The sequence below is a fragment of the Balaenoptera physalus genome (assembly GCF_965194825.1).
Source record: "Balaenoptera physalus genome assembly, chromosome: 1".
NCBI lineage: Eukaryota > Metazoa > Chordata > Mammalia > Artiodactyla > Balaenopteridae > Balaenoptera > Balaenoptera physalus.
In genome coordinates, this window is record NC_138882.1 from 49,364,877 (window position 1) to 49,382,653 (window position 17,777).

At 49.4% G+C, this 17,777-nt stretch overlaps 1 protein-coding gene across 4 annotated transcripts in view; it reads left to right on the forward strand.

Annotated features, from left to right (window-relative positions):
- Positions 1-5,042: 5,042 nt before the first annotated feature.
- Positions 5,043-17,777, forward strand: part of ZNF648 (zinc finger protein 648) — a 42,696-nt gene continuing 29,961 nt past the window's right edge. For 2 of the 4 annotated variants that reach the window (XR_014266910.1, XR_014266912.1), the window contains exons 1-2: positions 5,043-8,665; positions 11,946-14,654. Coding sequence is in view for 1 of the 4 variants with exons in the window: in XM_082473195.1 (XP_082329321.1) it covers positions 12,005-13,675 (1,671 nt within the window). In the remaining 3 variants the exon portion in view is untranslated. Of the gene's footprint in view, positions 8,666-11,945; positions 15,154-17,777 lie in introns of those variants that run through there. The other 2 variants (XR_014266911.1, XM_082473195.1) reach the window with 2 other exon arrangements.

Sequence of the window (17,777 nt, forward strand, 5' to 3'; positions counted from 1 at the left end):
CTAAGTCAAATGGTCATTTCTTAGTGGTCATTTTAACATGAGCTCTCAGCACCATTTGATATAATGGATTACTTCCTTCTCCTGGCATCATTTCTTCCCTTGATCTCCAGAATATCACATCCTTCTGATTTCCCTTCAAATCTTTTTGTTCTCTTCTTTTCATCTCTTTTGCCGAAGATATCTTCGTTTCCCTCTCATCTCCCACACTTATTAACATTGAATCTGTCTAAGGCTCCTCTTCTCTTCCCTTTGTACACTCCCTTGGTGACTCATTAAAATGACGTGGCTTTAAATGCAACTCATGCATTGATAACTCTTAAATTTTACATTCTACCAAGTCCTCCATCTTGAAATCCAGATGCCTATACCCAATCCACCGCCAATATTCAATTTTCTCTTCAATGTTTCCACTTGGAAACATTGTCCAAGCCTAAACTCCTTGATCTTCTCCCTGAAACTCTATTTCCCACAGTCTTCCTTAACTCAGTTAAGGGCAACTCCAGCCTTCCAGTTGCTTGGACCCAAAATCCTAGGGTTGTCCCTGACTCTTCTGTGTCTTTCACTTCCACATCCAGTCTGTAACCAAATCATGTTAGCTCTAACTTCAAAATATACCCAGAAGTTGACCATTTCTCATCATTTGTGGCCATTCTGGTCCAAACCACCATCATCTCTCATCCAGATGACTGAAAAGCCTCCTAACTGATCTTCCTGAGTCTGCCATTGCTGCTGCCATCAGCTTCCTGCATCTGGGGACCACGTGAGGAGGAGGTAGAAAGACCTGGCCTCAGGACCTGGAGTTTTTGTTTGTGTGCTTGTTTTTAATTACAAATTCAATGACTTTAATAGATACAGGGTTACCATCATTACCTATTTGTTCTTGAGTAAGCTTTAGTAGTGTGTTTCTTTCAAGGGATTTTTCTGTTCTAACTTGTCAAATCTATTGGGATAACATTGTCCATAATATCCCCTTTTTATCCTTGTAATATCTGTAGCATCTGTAGAGATGTCATATCTCCCATTCCTGATATTACTAATTGGTGTTTTCTCTCTTTTTTTTTTTTTTACCCGATCAGTCTGACTAGAGGATTATCAATTTTATTGATCTCCTCAAAGAACCAGCTTTAGGTTTCACTGGGTTTTTTCCCCATATTATATTTCTTTTCCATTTTATTTATTTCTGTTCTGATCTTTATCATTTCCTGTATTCTACCAACTTTGGTTTTACTTTGATCTTCATTTTTTAGTTTCTTAAAGGGGAAACTGAGGTCATTACTTGAGACCTTTCTTCTTTTATTACATAGACCTTCAGCGTTACAAGTTTCTTGTGGCTGGAATTCGCGTCTGCTTTGTTCGCTGATAAAACCCTAAAGTCTAAAACAGTAATTGGAACATGGTGGGTACTAAATATTTGTCAAATTAATGAATTGATACCTCCTATCTACCCAAAGCCCTCTGAAGAGTTCCCATTTTACTCCAAACAAAACCAATTCCTTACATAATCTATAAGGCCTTACACAGCCGGCCCCTCGCTGCTTCTCTGACCTCCTTTCCTGCTGTCCCTTCCCTTAGCTACACTGGTTCCTTTGTTGCCCCTCAAACAAGCTGGGCAGAATCTGAACTCATGGCCTTGGCATTTACTGTTCTTCTGCCTGGAATACTCACCTACCCCATTTGTCCTGGTAGAGAATGACTTCAAATCTCTGTGCAGAGAGCGTCTGCCATCTCTCATTCTCTTCCCCCTCTCTGGTTCCTCCCCGATGAAGAAACCTGGCTGAAAAGCTGACCCGGGACACTGAGAGTTCTCATTTCCAGAGCAGCCCTGCCTGAAGTCGTCACCTCAGCAGCCCCATCACCCCGTCAAAATCACGTGTCTGTTTCTGTGAGGCTGAGGGCTGGATTCAGCTAAGGCACTTTCACCCGGTGAGGCCCAGCCACTAGCAGATTGTGGATACTTTTTATTCTGAATGCAAGATTTTAATCTAAATTTTATTTTTATTCATTTTATGTACGAGGACATAACTTATCTCATTGTTGTTTTCAAATGTACGGCATAAAACTGCAAAGTATTCCTGTATGTGTTCATAACCACTTTCAATTTTGTTTGTGTTTTTACATCCATCCTCCACCCACACCCTCCAACTAGACTTGTCCAAGGATTTCACAGTCTTTCCAAAGCACAGACATGCGCACTGCAGGGCTAGGGGGCAGGGCCAGTCCTCAGCTCACCCTGGCCCCGAGAATCCGCACGTACCGAGTAATATCGCATCCCAGGAGCCCTAAACGAAATTTCTTTCAAGAATCTTGGCTTCACACCCTCCGCCAAACCTTTCTGAAGGCAGATCCTCTCCAGTTATGTTCAGTGCAGCAGCTGACAAAGGGAAAGGGAGGTGTGTTTTCCTGGAAACCTCAAACGCCTCTCATCTCCTGTGAATTACCTCTGTGTTCAGGCAGTTGAGCTAGACACCTGCGAGGAAACGCGTGTGTGCTCAGTGGGGGCCTTGGAAAGAAAAGGCCCCTTTTACCCCTGGCCAGCGCTGTAGGTGGTGTGGCCCAGGCGGGCCCCGTGGCAGCAGCTCGGCTGCTGCAGGCAGAAGTCAGAATCCCGGTGGCAATGTTCAAGTGAGCCAGAGGGGGAGCCAGAGAGCTGAGAGGCCCGTCCCTGTACAGAGAAGGGCGGAGCATGGCCGAAGAATGTGATGTGAAATTCCTGATGGTAGTGTGGCCCTGTCCCTCCCCGTCTGTGCTTGGTAAACTCAAGTTCCTCTTTCAGGGCCCATGTCAAAAAGCATCTCTTTTGGAAAGACTTCTCCGAAGCCCAGGCAGAGCCAATTTCTCCTCCTTCTTGCTCTCTGCAGCATACCTCAGAGTCATGCAGGAGCTTGTCAAAGTGCAGATTCTAGGGTCTGCCGTGACCCCAAGAATCTCTGGGAGTGTGGTCCTACCATCATCATATTTAAACAGATCCCTATTTTTTTTTATGCAGAGCAAGAATGATACCAAGTACAGCATCATCTCCCTTAAACCCCATAAGAACTCTGCAAGGTAGACACTATTATTAACCATAATGTACAGATCAAGAAACTGAGGCACAGGAAGCTTAAGTGACTTGCCCACAGTCACGCAGCAAGTGGTAGAAACAGGATTAACTAACCCAAGTAACCTGACTCCAGAGCCTGCATTCTCGGTCCGTACACTGTGCAGGCTTCCCCCGGACCAGGTGGTGCTATCAGTCAAGCGAAGGTCTTCTGATCTCCGGTGGCCTCAGCCGGCACTGTCTTGAAGCAGGATTTCGGCTCCCAGCCAGAGATTGAGGTCGGGCAGCAGCCGTGAGAGCACTGAATCCTAGATACCAGACCACCAGGGACCAGTGGCCAGTAACAAGGCCCTGGCCTGTCAGCTATGTAGAAATGAATTTCCACATAGAGACGGAACATAGTGAAGTAAGTAAAGTGTTTATTAGGAGGAAAAAGAGTACAGTACGTGTGGCTAGACACACGGGCGGGCTCAGAGAGAGAGTTGCGCCCTTGTGGTAGTTTGAATCACTTTTATGGGGCATTTCTTCCGGGTTTCCTTTGACCGGTCATCTTGCTTTGCCTGGTTCTGAGTCCGTATTTGTTATATCTCAGGGTCCTTCCCTGTGTGCGTGCGCATCTCTTAGCCAAGATGGATTCTAGCAAAGAGGACTGGGGGTAGCTGACATCACTTACTATGAGGTGGCGCCCCCTCCATTTTTGACCTCCAAGGAGCCTTTCTGTGCACGTGTAGTCAGGGAGGTCTCCTTGACTTCGAGAATGAGGAATATGTGGTCTTTTATCTCTTATCTGGGCAGGGACCATCCTCCTCCATCATCCTGCTTTTATGGAGTTTCTGCTATTATGGAGTTTCTGTCCACAGGGGAGAAACTGTTCAGCCTGGGGCCCATCTATCTCCTGCCTCACTTCTACCTGGTGCCATCCTGCAGAAAGTTCTAGGAAGTACTGACATTTGGAGTCACTGCCACATTCTGTCATCCTGTCTAGAGCACGAACCTCCCAGCCATGGCATTGACTGCCATGTGTGTCGAGTGCAACACACAATGAAAAGCCCTGACATCACTGCTCTGAGAACATCATTGGCCTTGAAAAAGTCTGCTTGGCTGGCCTCTGAGTGGGAATGCTTTGGGGCAAGGAGACCAGAGTAGGAGCCAGAAAGATGGTGCCCTTCAGGTGGCAGAGTAATTACGGACAAGCATTCTGGAAGGACAGGGATGGGGTAAAGACATCAGCAAGCTCCCACCAGCTCTAGGATAAAAATAATAATTTATTGAAAAACCACTACATGGCTGACACTGGGCTAAAACTTTACAAATATTGTTTCAGGGTATTTTCACAACAACCCTGTAATGAAGGTTGTAATGAATTCTTATTCCCATTCTACAGACAGAGAGCCTAAGGCTCAGAGAAGTTAAGGAAATTGGTCAAGGTCGTCAAACAAATACACCTGGGATTCAAAACCAGGTCTGTCTAACCCGAGATCATGTACCAAGTTCCTGTTCCACCCACAATTCTGCTGCCGCACGCATTCTCTTACTCAACAAATTTTGATGCCTAAGAGGAAAACAACAAATATTGAAGGTCTCTCCCACATATGGGCCACTTAAGTGGCTCCATTAATCTTCCTCAAGGATGACACAGGCCTGGGGCAAGAAAGCAGACTGGATGACTGGTTTCTCAGCAATGGTTCCCACTGTTTGAAAGCAGCTCAACTGGATCACTGTGATGACAGCTGGCGGCAGAGCATGAGGAAAACCTGCAGGGGAGGGGATCCTGGAGCCTCAGCAAAGGAACCGGGAAGTTTCTCAGGTCCTCTCAGAATCATAATCGGACCCAATGTCCAGGCTTAGCCACGGTTCATGAACTCAGCGAGGTGCCCACGCGTCCTCCAGGACGGAGGGCCAGTCTGTCCTGTTCTCCACCCGTGTCACTCAGCCCTGCCGGTCCAGTCGGTGCGGTTCATAGGCACCGCTGGGCTCTGGCACCGTGCCTGGCAGGGGCCAGGTGCCCTTCTCTCTCCCCAGTGCCCTGCAAGCCTCTCTCAATCTCTCTTTTCTCCCCTTCCCAGACAGGCAAGGGGACCCCAGTTTTCACCATTGCCAGTCAGAACAGCTCAAGGAAAATGCCAGATTTTGAAGGTAGACTTGCAAATAATAACAAACAAAAACAATGCCTCCCTTGTTTCCATACCGAAGGGATTGGGCCGAATGATATAGATTCCAAGAGCTCTTAAAAGAAGGAAAAAGATGTGGCCTTCCCTTCAACTCTCATGCCCGGTGGTCCCCAGAGTGACTGCTGGGGAGATTAAATAGTGAATGTGCTTGTGCTGTCGAAGTGAAAAAGGTCCCTGTCCCCTTGGGTCTGAGCAGGTTGACCAGGGGCCTGAGCAAGACCCAGGATTCAGTTCTGAGGGCTGCTCAGCCCCCTGCTTGCGGCTCCTTAGGACGCAGAAGTTCCATACACAGAAAAGGTGCATGACACTTTAAAATGGGATGTCAGAGAGGGCGCAGGGGATCTCTCAGGGTAGGTGACTCGGGATAAGGGGCTCCTGTTACGTCTTGTTGTCGTGAGTACTCCCCTGTGTGCGTGTGCATCTCTTAGCCAAGATGGATTCTAGCAAAAAGGACTGTGGGTAGTTGACATCACTTACTATGAGGTGGTGCCCCCTCCATTTTTGACCTCCAAGGAGCCTTTCTGTGCACGTGTAGTCAGGGAGGTCTGACTACACAGCATGCCAGAGAAGGCTCAGGGGATCTCTCAGGGTAGGTGACTCGGGATAAGGGGCTCCTGTTACGTTTTGTTGTCGTGAGTACCCAGGCTGCTCCTTATCCCATTTCTCACTCGGTGAGGTCGCCTGGCCCACACCAGTGAGGTGGTCATGGCAGGGTGTCTTGAAAACCAAGGGGGAGACAAGGTGGACAAGTTAACATGGAAGTTCCATGGTGTGTGGGTTTTGTTATACAGTTGATCCTTAGGGTTTCTAGAGATAAAGCACGACGAGAGACAAGCTGTGTTGGCTGGACAATAATAAGTTGGCATTTATGGGACCCATCGTCTCCTTGGGCAGCTGTGCTGAGGGAAAAGAAGGTCTTCTGGGGGAGGGACTGCAGAGACCACACACACACACACACACACACACACACACACACACACGTCACACAGCCTCGGGTGGAAGGACTGAGGGTTTCCAGGAGGAAGGGAGGGCAGAGCCAGGCCAAACACACAGGCTCTGAGGTGACAGTGTTTGGGCAGTTTGTGCTCAGTGGTTAAAGTGCAGACCCTGACACCTTGGAACCACAGCTCCACTCGGTAGTGACCATGTGCTGTGAGCCTCGAAATGGCACTAAGCCGTCTGTGTCTCTACGTCCTCAGTCTGTGGACAGGAGTAATGTTGACAGCAGCCACTCCACTGGAGCGCAGTGAGGATTAAGGGAGACACCGCATGTGGTGTCAGCGTAGTGTCGGCACAAGGAAGAGCTCAGCGCATGTGCACCGGTGCCGCGAGGCTGGGAGAGGGGAGGGACCCATACACTTCCACCCCAGCTGCAGCTTTCACCTCCTCTGGCCCCTTAGAGGAATTTAGTCACTTTCTTGCCAAAGGTATCTGAAGGTCATCCCGTATGACATGGCCACTTGGGAAATTTTGAACAGCAGTGTTGGGGTGTGGGTTGGTGGCAAACACCATCTGATACGTTGCTATGGGAGATATTTTAAGTACCAACTCTCCCTATCCTATCGCTCCCCCTGCACAACACCAATGGTTCTCATCCTTTTTTGGATCACAGCCCCTTTGAGAAATGCGTAATAGCTAAGGATCCTCTTGCCTAGACAGTGCATATCCACATATCTGTAGCACTCTGCACTTTATTTCAGGGACATCAGGTTTTGAACCCTGTTCTAGACTTACAGACTCAAAGACCTAGAGGCCTCTGTCTGCTGCCTGACTCCTTCCTCTGAAGCCACACCTACAAAACGCCAAGGAGCAGAGAGACCTACTTCTCTCAATCACATTCTGAAGTTTACTGTTCAGAAAAATGTGTCAGGTGTCACTATTGCTGTCAGAGTTGCAGCCCTAACAAGGCTGTGGGGATATGAAAGGAGCCCCATGAGCCATATCTTCTCTAGAAACAAGAACATCCATAATAACAAGGAGGGCAGCTAACTTTTCTGGGCACTTACTATGTTCCAGACACTATGCTAAGCTCTTTACGTGCATGATCTTATTTAACCTTCCCAAGACCCCCATGATGGGGATACTGCCATGATTCCCATTTCATAGATAAGAAGCTAAGGCACAGAGAGGTTAAATAACTTGTCCAAGGTCACACAAGTCGTGAGTTAAGATTTAAACCCAGTCCCAGAACCCTACTGTCAACCAGTATATTTTTGGCCACCAAGGGACATCACAGGTACCAGACTCCCATCCCCTATTTTAATGTCCTGAGCATTCACCCTAATAAAAGCACCTTATACTCGAGTGGATGCTAATTCTAGACGTACCGAGACTTGATCCTCGGCCAGTTTTCTCTTCAAAATGAACCTGCATGGGAAGCAATGCTGAAAGAAAACAGAAGTAGAGTCACAGATGCAGAAAACAAACTTATGGTTACCAGGGGTTGAGGGGGGTAGGGATAAAATTGGGAGATTGGGATTGACATATACACACTACTATAAATAAGATAACTAACTAATAAGGACCTACTGTCTAGCACAGGGAACTCTACTCAATACTCTGTAATGGCCTATATGGGAAAAGAATCTAAAAAAAGAGTGGATATATGTATATGTATATGATTCACTTTGCTGTGCAGCAGAAACCAACACAACATTGTAAATCAACTATGCTCCAATAAAAATTCTTTAAAAATTTCCTCTTCAAGATGAACCTGCATGGGAAGCAATGCTGAAAGATGGAGAGAGAGAGGCTTGGTTTGTATATGAGTCAGGAGAGAAAATTATCTCCCTGTACTCCACCCCCAGCTAAATAGTCATGGGCATCTTTGAGCCGATGATGACTGCAAAACATTCTGGGAACACCCCTGCTCAAACCACAGTGCTGCAAAAGGTGGGTACTAGCATGGGGAGGTAGGGGTACAGGCCTAATACCCTGTCCTGCTTCCCAGGAAGGGAAAGCATGCTTCCCCAGGAAGCTCACAATGTGACCAGAGGCTTATGGACATATTGGGGCAGGATGGAAGGACTGAGTGCCTGCTCTGCTGGAAGAAGGGATGAAAGTGAGCAGGAGGGAGAGGGCCACCTGCAGGAGGACTGAGTAACCTTCCTGAGGGCGGGAGGAAGGGAGAGAGGGAGGAAGGGAGCGAGGGAGGCTGGCCTTGGCAGGAGGGGAGGCGGGCGCAGAGGGAGCTGAAGGATAGTTCAGGCAGTGAGACAGGGCAGCCCCAGTAGACTTCCCAGGCTGCCCTCTGGGAAGCAGGAAGGAAGGTTGAGTGTATTATACTGGCCCCACCTCCTGAAGCTCTCTCCACAGCTGCTGGACTGGACACAAAAGCGTGAGGGACAGAGACACCATCTCTGCTGATTTGTACCCAGCTCTAGTTCCAGTAGCTGAGAAGCTACATATGACAGAGAAGCCGGCGGGGGGCGCCCACGTGGCTGTCTGCATTTCCCAGGTAAGTGACTATCTGTGTCGGAGCCAGAAGTGAAGAGCAAGGCCTGAAGGTGGTGGGCAGGGGAGAAGGCGGGAGGTGGCTTCCCTGGGGTGGACGGGGTGCCGTCTATGGAAGGAAAGAGGGGCAGGGGCTGGGAGCTGGAACAAGCCCTGTGGCCAGGCTCCTGCAAAGCTTCCACGTCCACGGGTGAGGCGGGTGAGCTGGGGCTGCCCCTGGCTGGCAAGCACGGAGGAAGGTCCAGGGAAGGGCTGTGCTCTGCCCACACCAGGGTGTCAGCGTTCCTCTTCCAGACCGGGAATATCTGTGTCGACTTGGCCAGAAAACCCCAGCCTGAGCCCTTGCCTTCCTCTCGGTCTTCTTGGTGGTCAAGAGAGCACCTTTGGCAGCTACGGGAGGAAGACAGCGGGACATATTCACTGGGGATGTGGCTGCAGGCAGAGGGATTTCCCATCTGGAAAGGCAATCCCCGTCAGCTGTGAGCTAGCAGAGGGCTGTGTGCCACCCTGCGGAGGCTCCCCTGTGGCCCAGAGGAAAGGGATGAGACACATGTGGTGTAGAAGGCGGGGTGGGGAGTGGGTGAGATAAGTGGTCTGTGAACAGCTCTCTGTGAGCATGCACGGCGTGTTGTCCCAGAGAAAGAAAGAAGCCTTGGAACCTGCTTCAATCAAATCCAGCGTCCCCTTGCCATCCTGCTGGCAGACCACAGTCCCTGAGCAGGCACCTTGGCCTCAGTAAGCCATAGGAAGCTGGTTAGCACTGTGTCCCCTCTCCACACACACACACACACACACACACACACACACACACACAGAGCCGCTCTCTAAGAACCACTATGCTGAAAAGATGTCAAACTTGGTTTCCTGCCAAGAGGTACGCCAGCTACATTCTGACGTGTTATGGGGATAGAACAGAAGGGTCAGAGGGAGGGAGCGATCCCTGGGCTTCGGGTACAAAGGGACACGAGATGCTGAACTGCAGTCGTTACTGCACTGTGTCCTCCATTTATCTACGGCTTCTGTATCCAAGGAGAGAGTGAGGATTCCTCCCCATCGCTGCTCCTCCCCTCCCTCCACCCCACACGCAGAGTAACTGGGCTTACTGTGATCAGGCGGGAGCTGGGGGAAGGGCAGTTAGGTGAGACAGGGGCTAATGTAACAGGACATGACCTTACTGTGTGAACCCTGACCACCAAACTGCGAAGATCGTCCACCTAGACACCTCCCAGGAGTCCCGCTGCGGTGCAGAGGAGCTAGCAGCACGAGTAACAATGCCCCAGTCACTGAGCGCCAGCCACGTGTGCAGGAGCGTCCCACACACTATACAGTAGGGGCAGTATCTCCGTCCCGCACATGGAGAGAACCAGACTCAGAGATGTCTGTCGACACACAGGCATATGTTTTGACTGTTTGGTCAACATCTGTCGAATGAATGAATCCGTCTTGCTGAGGGATGATGGAGCGCCTCCTGCCCTGAAGAGGAGCACGCTGGAGCCACACCAAGCACCGAGAGACGGCTCCTGTATCCCTCTGAGAGGCGGTGGACGGTGGGCGGAGGAGCGCAGCAGCTTTCGGAAAGTAAACACTCAGTGATTCATACGCCTAACCACCTCAGGCAATGGCCTGGCCTCTCCCTCCTGTGCAGGGCAATTTGGGTCAACAGGGGCAGGGAGGAGCCCAGCCGTGAGGCCCCGTAGCCAAGGTGTCTTGGCCCAGAAAACACAAGGGGCTTTGATGCCTCCGAAAGCAGCGGCTCTACCCACCCCCCCACATGCTGCAGCTGCTCTTGGGCAGGGCCCAGCCCCAGGGCAGGGCCGCAGTGTGGAGGCCACATCTGGGAGCTGGGGCAGCTCCTTGAAGTCAGAAACCCCACGGCTGCTGTCTATGAGCTGTGTGACCTTGGGCAGGTGAGTAATCTCTTGAAACCTCAGTTTTCTGGTCTGTAAAATGGAAAGGATACTATAATAGTAATAGCATCTATCTTAGGTTGCTGGGAGGATTAAAGGAAGTCATGCTTGTGAAACGCTCAGCGCATTGCCTGGCTCATAACATTTGTCCAGAAAATGGAACTGCTAGTGATACTGCTCTCTGGAATTCTCAGAAGGTTCCCTCCAGAACAAAGCAAACTCAGCCCTCGGGTCAGAAATTGCTCCTCCCCCCACCTACACCCCATCCTGTCCCACTCCCCACCCCCCGGCCTCCACAGAGACCCTCAGTAGCCTGTCTCTCACTCCAGCAACTCCTGTAAAACTCACACAAACAATCCTTATTGACCAACCCCAGCAGGCTTTCTTTGTACCTTTGAGCTAAAATAAAATCAATCAGAAAATGCAACTCAAAGCCTCCCTTGTCTCATGCCTTGCTGTCAAAACCCTAAGTCCATACTTTTCAAGTTGGGGTATGTACACCCGTGGGAGCATATGGAGGTGTGCCAGGAATACATGAGGCCATGGGATAAATACAGCACACCTGGGGAAAAGTTAAACATTTAAACTGAAGGTAACTTAAAACACTATTTTCATGTTAAAACAGACATGACATAGGATCTACATTCTCATGAACACTTAAGATGAAGCAATACTTCAGAGATAGTTCAAGCTGTTGGTGGGCATCCCTTTCTCCCTGGGTGCAATGTGTTTACCCCGCCCAGCAGCAGGGGATTCTTCACTGCAAAGGCCTGAGAAGCTCCCCTTAAGCAGTGAGAGGCAGCTGGGTTTCTTCTTGGGAACACGCTGGTGTCTTCCTGACTCACCCCCATTCTCCCAGGAGCTGGTCCTTGTCTTTGGAAGAGGTGGCCCACACAGTCCAGTGTCTGGGAGGCAGTCCCAGCTGCCACCATCAAGAGATGGCAGGCTTGCACTCCTGCCAGAAATGGCAAGAGCCGGCCTGGTTTTCAGCTTCCCGACCAGGACGGCAGTTTAAGAGGTCCGAGGAGGACCAGACCTTGCTTCCTGCCCTCTCTCTTCCCCAGGCTCACAGAGAACCCACCTGGCTAGCAGTTGGTGTTTGAGCCCCTGGGCAGGGCAGGGCACAGCTGGCACTCAACAAATGCCCCACGCTTGCCATCCTGACAGCATTGTCTCCTGCGGCTTCGGGCAAGTGGGACCTCCAAAGGATTAAGGGTGACTGTGGAGTTCTCAGCAGGGCCCAGCTCCTCCTTCGCCTGTGAGGGGCAGCAATGTGGCTGGCACGGCTACCAGCTGGACACAGATCTGTAGTGAGAACTCAGTCCCCGTGGCCGTGAAGGTGATTAAGTCCATTCTTGGTGATTTTCTTTTTTGCAGGTATCCTGAGCCAAGTAAAGGTCTGTGTCGGAGAAGCAGGGATAGAAGGGCCTGCACATATGGCACAGGTGGACCCCCAGGATGGACAGGGTGAGGCGTCTCCTCTCTGCAGCTATGACCCCCGGATGCTGAGCATGAACTTGGAGAGGGAGGATGAGGACCATGGACAGGCAGGAGACAAAGGGGGCACTGGTGACACTGGTCAGCAGGCCCATTCAAGGCTCAGCTCCCAAGGGACTCAGGACAAAACTGACTTGCCACGGCAGCATCCGTTCCACAAAAAGGAAGAGAAATTCTCTGACTCCTTTAGTGCAGGAGTCGTGGGGAAGAAACCCATGGCAATGCCTAGGAAGAAGGCCAGCTGGGAAAGAGGTGAGTCAAAGATCACCCTGACTCAGGACCCCCCCAGAGCAAGCACAACTCCCAGTGCCCTCCCCAGGAGCCTCTCACACGAGGGGTTCGGTCAGATGCAACCTCCTAGGGACCCATTACCTGCTGGCAATGATGGAGACTGGAGGGCAAACCTGGACGCTGCTCTGGGTGTCCCATCCAACTTCCCTGGTTCTGGAAGGTATTTCTGTGCACAGAAAGGGGTAGACGAGTCCCCAGACAGCTCCTCTCCAGCGTGTGTCCCCAAGGCGGCGGGCAGTTGGGACCCCTCCACGCAGGAGACACATATACCAGCTCAGGGGTCGGCCACCCCGGCCAACCTGGCAGCGGAGGCGCTGGCCAAAGTGCGGAAGGGCTTTAAGGACCAGAACCCGGCGGGCGCCGGGGAGGGCGGGCAGAGGGAGGCGTGTCCCCACAAGCGACGGCGGGGCGGGCGGGCCTTCCAGAAGCCGCCGGGCGCCAAGCCTTACGCGTGCGAGCTGTGCGGGAAGGTGTACTCCCACCGGGGCACTCTCCAGCAGCACCAGCGCGTGCACTCGGGCGAACGGCCCTACCGGTGCCCCTTCTGCGACAAAGCCTACACCTGGTCCTCGGACCACCGCAAGCACATCCGCACGCACACGGGCGAGAAACCCTACCCGTGCCCGGACTGCGGCAAGGCCTTCGTGCGCTCCTCCGACCTGCGCAAACACCAGCGCAACATGCACAGCAACGACAAGCCCTTCCCGTGTGCCGAGTGCGGCCTGACCTTCAACAAGCCGCTGTCGCTGCTGCGCCACCAGCGCACGCACCTGGGCGAGAAGCCCTTCCGCTGCCCCACCTGCGACCGGGAGTTCGCCGTGGCCAGTCGGATGATGGAGCACCAACGCGTGCACTCGGGCGAGCGGCCCTTCCCCTGCCCCACCTGCGGCAAGTGCTTCACCAAATCCTCCAACCTGATCGAGCACCAGACGCTGCACACGGGCCAGAGGCCCTTCAAGTGCGCCGACTGCGGCGTGGCCTTCGCGCAGCCCTCGCGCCTCGCGCGCCACCAGCGCATCCACACGGGCGAGAGGCCCTTTCCTTGCGCGCAGTGTGGCCAGGCCTTTGCGCGCTCCTCCACCCTGAAGCGGCACCAACAGATCCACTCCGGGAAGAAGGGCTTCCTCTGCGCCGAGTGCGGCAAGGCTTTCCGCATTGCCTCGGAGCTGGCCCAGCACATTCGGGTGCACAACGGGGAGAGGCCCTACCAGTGTGAAGACTGCGGCCAGGCCTTCACCCGGTCCAACCACCTCCAACGACACCGAGCCAAGCACCGCAGCTGCAAGAAGGAGCCCATCCCCTCCTCCTCGGACGAGTGAGGGCTCCATCAGCTGACTCTCAGGGAAGGTGAAGACACGGCCGGCTGACCTCGGATGCAGTGAGGAAAAAGACTAGCCCGTTCTGCCCTCAAAGCCATATGCAAACACCGAGAAGGCATCTGGGCTGGTCCTATCTAGAGAAAGGTACTTTTCTGTTTTTATGTGAATAAAGGAATCCCCAGATGTGCTCTCTATGGAGGAATCTTCCAAAGCAGCAAATTATACCTGGGGGTAACTCAAACCCATCCAGGTGGCTCAGCATTTCACTTTCCTAAGGAAATGACTTTACCCTGGGGACTGTCTTTATGAGTCATGCCTTTGAATTAGAGAAGGCCTTTATCTTAAAGAGAGGGGCGTTTATGTCCTATGTTTGGCACCCAGTTATCCTAGAAATCCAGAACAGCCTTAGCATCTGAAAAAGAAGCCCGCTTCTCTTCACAGTGGAGCTTAGTAGCTGGAACTTATCTGAGTCTCACCCGCAAAAATTCACAGGTGCCTCCTCTCTGGCTACCTCTTCTCCTGTTTCCACCCTGGGAGCTTCAATCACATGCTATATTTACAGAGGAATCTGCCCATTTACAGAGACATATACAAAATTTCTCCCTGTGGGCTTGACCATGGTTCAGGAAGCCTTTTAGGTTCATTTAAACTTGCCAGGATCAAGAGCTCCAATGTGAAGTAAATAAAGTACCCCTTGCCCAAGTGCAATCAGCTTGTTTCACTATCATTAAAAACAGGTTTGAAAACCTACATGACTCACAGTTATTCTCTAACAAGGTTAACTGAAGTTTGCATTACTAACAGCCATTCTTAGAGATGTACTGCTACATACATTGATTTTGTATAGTTTAAAAGTCGGTAGTTCTTAGCTCTGGACCTCAACCGGGAGGAATCCATGACTTCACAGAGTTCCATTGATGCACAGAGGTAAACAGCACTTCTAATCTTACCAAAGTTAAAGAAGATACTCCACAAAAAGGTATTGTACTCTCCTTTTGAGGATATCTTTACTATATTCCTAAAATCGCCACCAAAACCTGCCAAATCTGAATTTCACTTGAACTTCAGCTGATTTGGACCCAGGGAGTGACTGCTAAATAGTGTTCTTATGCTTGACACATGGAGGCCAGAGAGAACTGCTATACATGTCATGCCTTGTTTGACAAAGGTAACCTTAGAACTCTGACTGCATGCCTGGAGGTTTTGTGTGTTGACTCACTTAGATACATCTGCAGGTCCAAACGACAGAGTTAGCCAGTTCTGGGTCCGGCTGGCTGGAGACCCAGTGGTTGGGTTCCTAGTCCATCTCCATATTCACCAGCGACATGACCTTGAATTCAGCTTCTGCATCTGAATTGGCAAAATAGGAATGATAATAACGGGGTAATAAAAGTGAGCATCAGTCTCCCAGGAGAAGAACTTTGAATTCAAAAGCATTAGATTGGTAGAAAAGTCATAAGAATCATCCATAACCTTATGACTATGAAGAAAGCAAAGGATAGTATATTTTGTTCTGGGTAGTCAATGAAATATTTGAAAACTGAAGTTACTCTTCCTTTTCTTTGTGTTCTGTTTTTCTTAAGATGGTTGTTAGTAGAGCTTTCCCTAATTAAAATTTTTGGTTTGGCCTATACTTTCTTAAGGTGGTTGTTCCCCAAACCAGTTCATAGAATGGCTGTATAGAAATCACCTGGGATGTTTGTTAACCATACAAACTTGCTGAATCCTAGCCTTGAATATTGATACAGGTCTATTGTATCAATAGACCTGTAGTGAAATATTGTAGCGCATATTGCAATCTAATTTTTTTTAAATTTTATTATTATTTATTTTATTTATTTATTTTTGCCTGTGTTGGGTCTTTGTTGCTGCGCGCGGGCTTTCTCTAGTTGTGGTGAGCGGGGACTACTTTTCGTTGCGGTGCGCGGGCTTCTCATTGCAGTGGCTTCTCTTGTTGTAGAGCACTGGCTCCAGGAGCCCGGGCTTTAGGAGTTGTGGCTTGCAGTCTCTGGAGCACAGGCTCAGTAGTTGTGGCGCACGGGCTTAGTTGCTCCGCGGCATGTGGTATCTTCCCGGACCAGGGCTCGAACCTCTGTCCCCTGCACTGGCAGGAAGATTCTTAACCACTGTGCCACCAGGGAAGCCCCCTTGCAATCTAATTTTTAAAGCTTCCCATGTGTTCTGGTGCACAGCTAAGTTGGGACCACTAGTATAATTAATATACTGGTGATGCTTAAATTTTATTATTTAATAAACAAATAATAGAGGAATAAGAAGTGGGCAATATGGATGAGATCACAATAGAACTAGACTTAAAATAGGCACAAACTACTGGAACATCTCCTGAGTTGGATATGGTAGACTCAAACTTGCAAGCAGGTTTTGAAGTGTCCCATAAGTTCATTTCTGCAGATGAGATGCAGCATCTAGGTATGGCTTCCAGGTGGTTATACTTTTGGGGAGAGAGTGAGTTAATAGGCCAACTAGATTAGCTTGTGCTGGGTACATTTGGAGCTGTATACTGTGTTTCTGGAATATAAGGGTGTATAATGTACTGAATATTATATAATATGCTGAAGAGAACTTCATTAATCCTTCAGTGCTTATTACATAAAGAAGTCACATTTTTTTAAAGGAAAATTGTCCCAAACAGTCTTTTCCCACTACATCAGCTGCAAGGGTCTTGCTGAGTAGGTATTGCGGGGGGCGGGGGGGGGGGAAGCAATCCTGTTGCCATAGTCACAGGGCCATTCCATGGTGCACGTAGAAGGCAGCAACACATGGAGTGGCCAGCAGAGAAATCAACCAGCTGCAGGCTGGCTTGACACACATTCTGCCCAATAGTCGTCCTTCCAAATTAGAGGCAGTTGAATCCTCTATTTGAAGAAGAATCAATGCTAGAATACTGGTTATTCTGGCTCAGATTGTTGCCCCCAAGCGATGCTGAGCTACTTTTCTGGTTTTCTATACACCCACTGTACCTCAAATCTTACTTCCCTAGTATGTAATTTAAAATCAGAGCAGGGCCCTCTTTGTGATAGAAGAAATTTAACGTTTCTCTCTGGACTAGTGCTGTGTTCACGGTTTAGTTTGCCAGAGTTAATTTGGATATACCCAGTAAAAATGTTCATTTGTAAGTTTTCACTTAATAAAAATTCTCCTACTGTATTCACCAGAGTCTACAGTCACCATGATCCACATCCTTTGGATAATAATGATAAGAGTTGGCACTTACAGTGCCAGGAACTGTTTTAAGTGTTTCTCATGTATTAACTGTTTCATTTTTAAAGTAAGCCTTTCTATTCTATTTTTAAGATGAAGAAATCAAGAGACATTCTATTTTTTTTCTATGTATTTATTTTTTTTAACATCTTTATTGGAGTATAATTGCTTTACAATGGTGTGTTAGTTTCTGCTTTATAACAAAGTGAATCAGCTGTATGTATACATATATCCCCATATCCCCTCCCTCTTGTGTCTGCCTCCCATCCTCCCTATCCCACCCCTCTAGATGGTCACAGAGCACCGAGCTGATTCCCCTGTGCTATGCAGCTGCTTCCCACTAGCTATCTATTTTACATTTGGTAGTGTGTATTTGTCAATGCTACTCTCTCACTTCGTCCCAGCTTACTCTTCTCCCCCACCGTGACTTCAGGTCCATTCTCTATGTCTGCATCTTTATTCCTGTCCTGCCCCTAGGTTCATTAGAACCATTTTTTTTTAGATTCCATATATATGTGTTAGCATACGGTATTTGTTTTTCTCTTTCTGACTTACTTCACTTTGTATGACACACTCTAGGTCCATCCACCTCACTACAAATAACTCAGTTTCCTTTCTTTTTATGGCTGAGTAATATTCCATTGTATATATGTGCCACATCTTCTTTATCCATTCATCTGTCGATGGACATTTAGGTTGCTTCCATGTCCTGGCTATTGTAAATAGTGCTGCAATGAACATTGTGGTACAAGAGACATTCTGTTTTTAAGATGCAGAAATCAAGAGACAAAAAAGTTATATTGCCCAAGATATTGTAGCTAGAAAGTAGCATAATAATGATTTGACATCCTGACTCCAGAGACTGTGTTCTTAACCACAG